This window comes from Pinus tabuliformis, chromosome 3_2 (assembly GCF_031772625.1).
Source record: "Pinus tabuliformis cultivar Carrire ecotype Pingquan chromosome 3_2, CPIR1, whole genome shotgun sequence".
In the NCBI taxonomy this organism is placed as follows: Eukaryota; Viridiplantae; Streptophyta; class Pinopsida; order Pinales; family Pinaceae; genus Pinus; species Pinus tabuliformis.
Genome location: NC_142302.1, coordinates 1,065,970,190 through 1,065,979,701, shown reverse-complemented (window position 1 = coordinate 1,065,979,701; position 9,512 = coordinate 1,065,970,190). Strand labels below are relative to the sequence as shown.

The 9,512-nt window shown below is 38.4% G+C and overlaps 1 protein-coding gene across 2 annotated transcripts; it reads right to left on the bottom strand.

Annotated features, from left to right (window-relative positions):
* Positions 1-1,258: 1,258 nt before the first annotated feature.
* On the bottom strand, positions 1,259-5,988 carry LOC149184324 (uncharacterized). 2 transcript variants are annotated; one of them, XM_089418900.1, is made up of 4 exons: positions 4,925-5,988; positions 4,480-4,532; positions 4,267-4,375; positions 1,259-1,645 (listed from the first exon to the last, which is right to left on the bottom strand). In XM_089418900.1, the coding sequence occupies exons 3-4, from the start codon at positions 4,306-4,308 to the stop codon at positions 1,295-1,297; spliced, it is 393 nt and encodes a 130-aa protein (XP_089275026.1). In that variant the 5' UTR covers positions 4,309-4,375; positions 4,480-4,532; positions 4,925-5,988; the 3' UTR covers positions 1,259-1,294. The 2 variants fall into 2 exon arrangements, 1 of the variants encoding a protein (XP_089275026.1); XR_016257776.1 differs by lacking the exon at positions 1,259-1,645 and adding an exon at positions 3,473-3,655 and having other exon boundaries at positions 4,925-5,628.
* Between the last annotated feature and the right edge of the window lie 3,524 nt (positions 5,989-9,512).

Sequence of the window (9,512 nt, the reverse complement as noted above, 5' to 3'; positions counted from 1 at the left end):
TGCAACCAATTGTATAAAAAAATATATGCAAAAACTAGAATTCAATAAATCATACAAAATAGGTCCAATTAATACAATTAATACTTTTCAATAATGCATATTTTTAATTACTAAAAAACATTAAAGTTGTATAACACCATTACCAAAAAAATTATTTGTTAAAAAAAAAATTAAATGTAATGAGAAATAATAGGTATACTATATTTCATTTCGTAACATTAGTTAAAGAAAAAAAGAGTTAATGTGAAAAATATAAGAAATATAAACCGAAATTAATCGAATTTAGACATAGACATGAGTTGATACAATAATGAACAAGGATGGCTGCGAAGCAGCTAGTCCCTGCACATAGTTCTATCTAGCCTGCTGACAGTTTCCGAACTAGATCAGGAGATTCAGAGTTGATGTTTGAACGCAAATAAGCAGCTTGGCTTTCAACCAGGTTTTCTTCCCGGAAATCTCAAGCCTAAGTTTCACTTTCAGAAAACATAGTTTCCGAACTAGATCAGGAGATTCAGAGTTGATGTTTGAACGCAAATAAGCAGCTTGGCTTTCAACCAGGTTTTCTTCCCGGAAATCTCAAGCCTAAGTTTCACTTTCAGAAAACATAATGAATAATAAATACGTTGATAAATGTTTACAAAACCAAGTACATGGGCTGTCGTAGGCTTCAATTTTTAAGAAGTGCTAGCAAGAGCTAAGAGCAAAATGCAGCTTCTGTATCCAGAAGTTTTAAACAGGAAAGAAAAGACAATTTGAGGATAAAAAGGCATGTTTCAATGTAATTTAAACTTGCTAACATTTCACAATTAGAAATCATAATAAGACAATTCATTACCCTGGACAGCTACAGGAAACTAATTTCACTATTTACAAGATTTCTCCCCAGTAAGAAACTCTTCATGCTATAGCAGGAGATATAGTGGAGTAAGTTACTCCCCGCAGATTTGAAGTAGTTCTCAGAAAAAGAGAGTAGACTAGTTCACCAGTTTCAGTAATACATAAATCACACAATTGCAATATACACAATTGCAATATATATAGTCACATGAACAAGTTTCAGTAATACATAAACACGATTCAAGATACACCAGCTACAGGAAACTAATTTCACTATTTACAATATTTCTCCCCAGTAAGAAACTCTTCATGCTATAGCAGGAGATATATTGGAGTAAGTTACTCCCCGCAGATTTGAAGTAGTTCTCAGAAAAAGAGAGTTACAATATATATAGTCACATGAACAAGTTTCAGTAATACATAAACACGATTCAAGATACACCAGTTTATGTTGCTAGCCCAAAATGACACAACTGCAATAGAAATAGAGACATGAGAATACAAGACAAGCACGAATGCTAACAATTAGGACATTAGTGCCGCAGTCGAGCAGAGACGATAGAAGCATAAAAAATGCGAGTTGCAGCACCATGGCGGACCCAAATGCATATTTGAAGCATCGTTCGTACACCTGTAACAGAGAAGGAAGCGGGGAAATAAGACATGTGAAGAATACAAGACAAGCATGAATGCTAACAATTAGGACATTAGTGCCGCAGTCAAGCAGAGACGATAGAAGCATAAAAAATGCGAGTTGCAACACGATGGCGGACCCAAATGCATATTTGAAGCATCCGTCGTACACCTGTAACAGAGAAGGAAGCGGGGAAATAAGACAATGCGTAAGATGATGCAAAAGAGATGTTATTGTTTTTTTGGTTTCTTTTTTCTTTGTCTTTCGACTTTTACGATGTCAATAATCAGAAGAGTCATGAGAATAAGTGCTAAGAGAAACAATGCTGTGAGTTCAGTAAGTTGGCTTATGCTAATGGATTCCATGTTATGTGAAGCGGGGAGGTGTATGTGAATATCCAGGTGCAGAAGAGGCCAATTTATACAAAAGTTCAACGTGTTTGTAAGGTGGTTTTAAGTGTGAATGGAGCTAAAATACTTGAGGCTCAGATGGAGCAGGGCAGAATTTAATGGTCGGCATAAAACGAAAAGCTTACGTTAAGTGAGCAATCGGTGCAATTAAGTGGTCGATATGACATGGGGAGCAAATGGCATATGGAATGATGTATGTGGCGGCAGAAGTAAATGCGAAATTAGGTGATGTATCTGACGTTGGGCAATCTTGGTGGTAGATTGGGTCCGACAGGAAATCTATGTCAATATCTAGGTGCAGAAATCTTGAAGATCAGATTGGAGCAGGCCAGTATTTAATGATGGGCATAAAACGAAGACCTTACGTTAAGTGAGCGATCGGTGCAATTAGGTGATCGATCTGACATGGGGAGCAAATGGCATATGGAATGATGGATGTGGCGGCAGTAGTAAATGCGAAATTAGGTGCCCCTTTGAGTCTGTGGTGGTAGATTAAATATGTTGCTGTTATAGAAGACAGTAGGGGAGTTGCGAGGGGTCTTGGTTTTTCATAAAACATGGATTGTTAATTAACTTGCCTTGCTCAAGACCATGAAGCTAGCTGTATTCTCTAACATCAAGACAAGAGCCAAGATTACAAAACGAAGGCAGAGTAACCGCCAAAACAATACGAGTTATACTTTTGTCTCACATCAGCTGAACTTAGAGATACATGATTACTTAGGAAAATGCTTATGTGATGCAGAGTAACCCAATACGGGTTGTTCACTAATTACAAGCAGATTATGACATATCAGTTATTATGGATATGAAAGAGGTATAAGTAATACAAACAACTGAATACTTTACACAAGGTATGTTATAGCGTTTGACCTAATTAAAACATCTATACACTTTGAACAAGCTAGTTAAGCATAGTGATTACCCTTTTTCTATATCACTAAGCATGGGTTAGAGATTACCATTACTTTAGACGATAGGCTCATGTGTTAGTAATACTATGGTAATTACAGTACCTATGTTCTTTACAAAGTTTGACTCAGTCAGTGCAAGTTTGATGAATGACCTCACAGTTTGACTTGCAGGTTTCAAGGACAATCGAAGAGTATGACTTGTAAGTTTGACTCATACTCTCCAGGAAAAGCATAAATACCCTTTAGACAGGGACTTTCCACATTGTTTCCATCTGTTTGAGTGAATTTCCTCCATTCGTTGACTGCAAGTGACAAAGATAACTATAGGAGGGCAAAGTAACCCATCGAGGGTACCAACCAACACATTTTGGCCGTTCACCAAAAGAGCTGGGCATCTAGAGCATCAAAGACAGGAGGTTTTATCTAGATTTTACTCATTGATTGACTGTTACAGGCATCTTACAGCATCCATAGAGGTAACCTCTACATGTTGTTTTCTTCGTTTATTCATTGCTGTTTTTTATTTAGGTTTATAGCAAATTATTTTACAGGTTTTAAAAGGGATTTTTGAGTTATTTGGGTTATTTTCTGGAACTGTTCTTTTCAGGGGTTACTTTCTGCCTATAATAGCCTTCACTGGCAAAAACAACAACCTCAGCCTTTGACCTGTAGACTACTAGGCTGTTAGCTTGCTGTCCGCTGGCCCATTTCATAACAGCAACTGGAGAATATAGCAGCAAACAGTGCTATGGCAAGCTCTAAAAAGTGGCAAAACATTAAACCAAAACAGTGAAAATGGAAAGGACGGACTTTGCTTGCGTTTGCTGCGTTTTCATTGTGTGATACACTTGTGATACCTAGAACATGCAAATGGTACAAAAGCATGAATTGAGCACATTAAAAGCTACTCCTATCAATGCTATAAGTGGTCAAACTCTAAAGTTGTCCACATGAAATAAGCAGAAAGTGATAGGACAAATCTTTCCACTTTTAATATTAAACTTCCCTGATGTCCACTAATGAACTAAAATGCAGTCAACAAGACCATAGTAAAAGACACAATTGAGAATGCCTCATGCAACTCCAAATTTAATAAGAGATACTACAAGAGAGCTACACAGGTTCAGAAAGCCAAAATAAAGAACAGAAAATAAGTCCTTGAATGGTGTAGGACCTTTAGTATGAAAGAAGCGGCAATTGATACAATAAAAGTTTCCAGTTTTAACATGAACTAGCAGAGGAGGCCAACAATATAATTGCCTCCATTTGTCCTTCCAGCTCTTGTTTCTGTCCAGCCTTATTTTCTAAAATTGTTTAACAGGTTTATGTTAAATGAAACAAATCTTACAAACAATTGACCAAACAATAACTCAAGATCCACTTTCCTCCCTTGCAGTAAGGAACTAGGGAAAAGAAAAGCTTGGGACTAATTAGTGTCACAGTATCCAAAAGCTTTTATTCAACTAACCTCGTAAAGATCAATTTCCTCATCTGGTGGAAAACCAGCCATCGCATTCAGCTTTGTAATAATTTCTATTGGCTTGCCCAGAGCCTTGACAAAAAGCCTCCCAACATACCTGAAAGACAATATTCTATTAGGCTGGAATAAGCCAACTAAATTCTGATAAAAAATCCATATTTGGAAAAGTATATGAGTGGAAATAAAATGCACATTGCATACCATTGTGAGAACAGTTGATTTTTTCAACCAGTTTGGATTTCCAATGAATGAACCTGCAAATAACAATCCACAGATTCTTTCACTTCCCAAGTAAGGGCGACGGAAGAGGGTCGTTAAGTCGTATCCGTTGACAGAGGCAAATAAAATTGAAGAGTAAAAATGGAAAAGACTTGCAGTTTTCCCTGAAAAATTGTAATTAGATATCATTACATGAGAAGAGATGATACAGGAGCTATATCCATTGATTTAATTAGACAATAATCGTGACAAGATAGGATAGCACTGGTTATAAGCTCATATTGGACATTCATTACTTATGATGCATTATGATTATGGATTCCTTATAGGTGATAGGTAGAAACAGGCAGCAAGCAGCACATACCTTAATGACACAGAGCTATATAGCTATGAACAGCGAGGTATAACAAGAGATTTTCTAGCTTACCTCACCTCCGTGGGCTATGGCTGGTTCAAGATACTAGTATGTTTCAACCAAACTCATTGCTCATATAAAACACGTATTCTCCATATAGAGATGATATCATGACATAACAGCTACTATTCCACCTTAAACGTAGCTGGCAGAAAAACCTGTGAACCTTTCTGGCAATATCAAAAGCACTACCCGAATCAGTTCATTTGCCATGGATGGTGTAATATGCACTGCCCTTTGTGAAAATAGAGGGAGCGGAAAATTATGATTAAACCTCGGGGTACATAATATTTTTACTAAATCATAAAAAGGGGATTTCACTTCACGCAATGGTTCAGTCATACGAGAATGATATCTGCTTTATATCAAAATTAGTAAGTATAAAGACAGCGATCCAAAATATGGAATCTTCAAGAGGATTACTATCACCTTGAAATATAGATGTAAGTAGTTTTTGAAATTTCGAAAACTTTCTGAAAATCTTTGATCCCTTAAAAACATTATGTGCTTCATAGAGTGCAGGCGTTATCAGCATGTTAACCCTCCGGTGATACTTTGTAAAAGCCCTCACAGGTTCCGGCTTCTGTAGCTGACGTGAGGCAGAATATGATTAAAATCTGCCCTGAAGTTAACTCTGAACAAGCTTACACTCTTGAATTTTGGTTAATCTATACATACATTGTTCTGTCAAGCTCAGGTTTTGAAGATTGGATTGTATGAATTGCTGTACATTGAATTGGACTATTCATTCTGCTCACTACAGTGTTACAATTATTGACACAGTGTACCAGAAAATACATAGAGCAAAGGAACTACAACAATATGTGAGCTGTTTGTATCAAGAAGACAAGAATTAATTGGCCAATGCTTTCATGGCATACCTTTATGTTCAGTACTGCTGCCCATGATAGGCATTAACCAGTGTTTGGATTGGGTCAAAACTGTGTAATGAGCGGGTTGATCAACAGACCCGCTTGACCAACATAGTCCCTCTCATGTGTGTTGAGCAGATGTAATAAATAGGCGTTGAATACGAATAAGAGAGGGGTGTTACCATTAGTATTTGATACTGTACTTCAATGATTGAACTAAAGGATACATAAGAGGTATATGACAGAAAATGCAGCTGGTATTAAGTACCCAACCTTGAACCTTAAGCTCAATCTGGAACTATAGGATCTGAACCTACCCCCTGGAATATTGTGATTATACCTGTATAGAGATTCGTTTCATTTTGTGCATGCTCCTACCTTTACCATTGCACCTGCCTCTGCTCCCATTGCCTTCGGTTCTATAAAAACAAGATCAACGCCCGGCTCGTGGTAATTTCCAATGTTTCCATCCGTTCGAGATGTAGTTGTAGTAGCCAGTTCCATTATAGCCCAAAAAGGAGCGGTGTTGAATATTACCCAACCAGTAGGGAAGCGGTAGGGTCAAACCCCATTAGCTAAAGCTCATAACAGCATCTCCTTCCCTTCCTTGGTTCGTCGCTTACTTTCAGTTGCGCTCCGGCCCGGCCCTATCCTCCCCTGGTTCGGGGCATCTCAATCTGGAACTATAGGATCTGAACCTGCTCCCTGGAATATTGTGATTATACCTGTATAGAGATTCGTTTCATTCTGTGCATGCTCCTACCTTTACCATTGCACCTGCCTCTGCTCCCATTGCCTCTGGTTCTATAAAACAAGATCAATGCCCGGCTCGTGGTAATTTCCAATGTTTCCATCCGTTCGAGATGTAGTTGTAGTAGCCAGTTCCATTATAGCCCAAAAAGGAGCGGTGTTGAATATTACCCAACCAGTAGGGAAGCGGTAGGGTCAAACCCCATTAGCTAAAGCTCATAACAGCATCTCCTTCCCTTCCTTGGTTCATAGTCGCAGTTATTCAGCCTTTCATTTGGTCGAAGTTTCATTGGGAGCTAGTGAGACCTCATTGGGCTCTTCTTTGCTCTTTCTTTCACACTTCAGCACCATTAGCTTTCGCTCTTTCTTTCCACCACCATACCCGTTCCGATTAGGTGGAAGAGTAACCTTCCGTCCCATTGAGTGTTCATTAGCAGCCATGAGCTCCAGCGATTAACAACATTTGAACCATTAGCTTTCGCTCATCCGCTTTTGGCTATTCCTAAATGGTCCTGTTTATCAGTAGCAGGACCGGGACGAGCAGAACCAGAAGTTGTTGCTGCATCAGAAGCCATACCCGCAAACAAGCTCAAGAAGCCCGTCCGCACTGTCGATCCAGCACCAAAAGCCCGAGGCGGCAAGAACATAGGCGGTAGGCGGTGGTTGATGACACCTCCCGCCATGCACGGACACCTGCACACCTGCAGCACCAACACCCGTTAACATGAAACCTTAGCATACCCTGCAAACAAAACAAAACACCCGTTAGCATACCCTGCAAACAAATTAATGTTAACATTAATATGAAACCGTGACGGTTAACGATAATGAACAGGTCGCAAAACGCAAATTAGGCTATGCTCCAGCCTCTTCCGCCTCGGGAAGAGGCCAAATAACATGGCAAAGCCTCAACCCGCAATAAACTTTGGTTATTTCTGCACATCCCCGCACAGCACCTTCCGAAACTTTATTATAAACGCCGAATAACACCGCAGGAAAACTGCAAACTAATGCTAACTCAAATCTGACTGATTACTATAGTCCCTGCCGGATGCCAGATGGCAGGGACTAATAAGGGCATTATGATTTATGGAATTCAAATAAAATATTTCCACTCTCTGTCTTTCTTGATGTTAAATAGAGGCACTTGAAAAATAAATCATATACTGAAAATCATGAAGTTAAAAGAGAAAATGGAAAATCCACTCGTAGATTATAAATATCCTCTAGTGAGAAATCTGTGGTGTAAAAAGGTGGAAGGAAAACGCACTCTGAAAACATAAAGATCCTTAAAGAGAAGAAGGTAAAATGAATTTTCTGCAGTGGGCCATAGGAATTTTTCTAACGTAGGCCACTTTGTTGCAGCATACCATATTTTTTAGGAATTATAATAAAACATGGCTTGTTTTTTCAGGTATTTTTCTACATCAATCCATGATATGTTTTTTTGGGAATTTTACTAAAGAAAACCATGTTCTTTTAAGGAATGTTCCTAAAGCGGTTGTATTTAGAGTTCACTACTTTATATCTTTGACTAACAACTCTTAAATATATCAGTGATCTCAATTTTTAAAGATGATGAAAGCTTGAATTATAACCAAAATCATTTTTTCTTATTTTAATCATAATTCTAAAATAAAACTTGAAAATTATAATAATTAGACAATGCCTTTGAAAAATTATGCAGGAGAATGAAAATTCACCTCTGTATTATGGATGTGTTGCAATATTCCATTGACTGACATCAAGTCTTTTCTTTTGGGAGACAAGACAAAGGAACTGTCAATTGTCATGTAAGCCAAGATGCCACAACAGTAGGATTCATTGAGATTCGATTGTGGGAATCCTAGAGGAGACACTAGTTTCATAGGTCACATATAGAAACATTCGTCCAACTCCACTTTTTTCTTCCCTGTAGCATCAAGATGGAGGGGTTTCTTATCAGGATGTTTCAACATCGAGTGATCTGACAATTGCGGTGTAATGATGCGGGCAAATAATTGAATGTGTGGGCATGACAAAGTTTTTTCCATGATTCAAACTTAAACAAGAACACTACAAATTACAGATATAGTCATAAATACATAGATGTAGTAGAAAAACACTTCATTTCATTAATATAAAAATAATGAATTATGCTTACAAACAGAATGGAAATAAGATAGCTCGGACAATGATAACTTATCTTTGAGAAGAGATGTGGCGGCTACATGCCAATTGAACTGTGTTACAATTAGGCTCAAGGGCCTATTTATTATTGAAAAACATGAGGAAACCCTAAACAACCAAAACCATAACCCCAGGGGATGTAACACCAATATTTTGTGGGCCCCACTGGGATTAGTTGGGTAGCCAACTTCTTGGGGTCGTAACTTGGTCATATTATCTCCATTTGATGCGTATAATACCTTGTAGGAAAGGCCTCTATTAGTATTATAAGTTTTTCCGTGGGTCGTTGCCTAAGGCTATGGACATGTAGTGTACCTCAAGAAAATGTCATTTAGGGGTTCAACATTGCTTCAGAATTTCAGGACCCGAAAAAATGCGAAAAATAGCAAATGCTGAAATAAATAAGTAAACAAATGAAACTGACTCGAGGGTCTAGGTGGAATAGGTAGGTAGCCACCAATATCCACCTATATCATTCCTCCCCCCTCAAGGAGCAATGGTACCCATTGCATGCAAAGCATCCAAGAGGTGAGGAAATTGCTATTGAACCTAGTCCCTAGTGAACCACTTAACCTAATGAATGAGTTGACTTGCTTTGACAACTTGATATAACTGTATCCTATGTTGGAGAGGGTCCTTGATCTATGTGTCCATGATCTGGTCAGTTGTGGCCAGTTGCATGCAGTCTAGGTTGAGCTTTGTTGGCGTGAGTTGTTCTGTAATGTTGGATGTGTCCAACAATGGTGGGAAGTATGGCTGAAGGTGGTCTACATTGAACACTAAGTGCAGACCAAGGAACGGTGGGATGT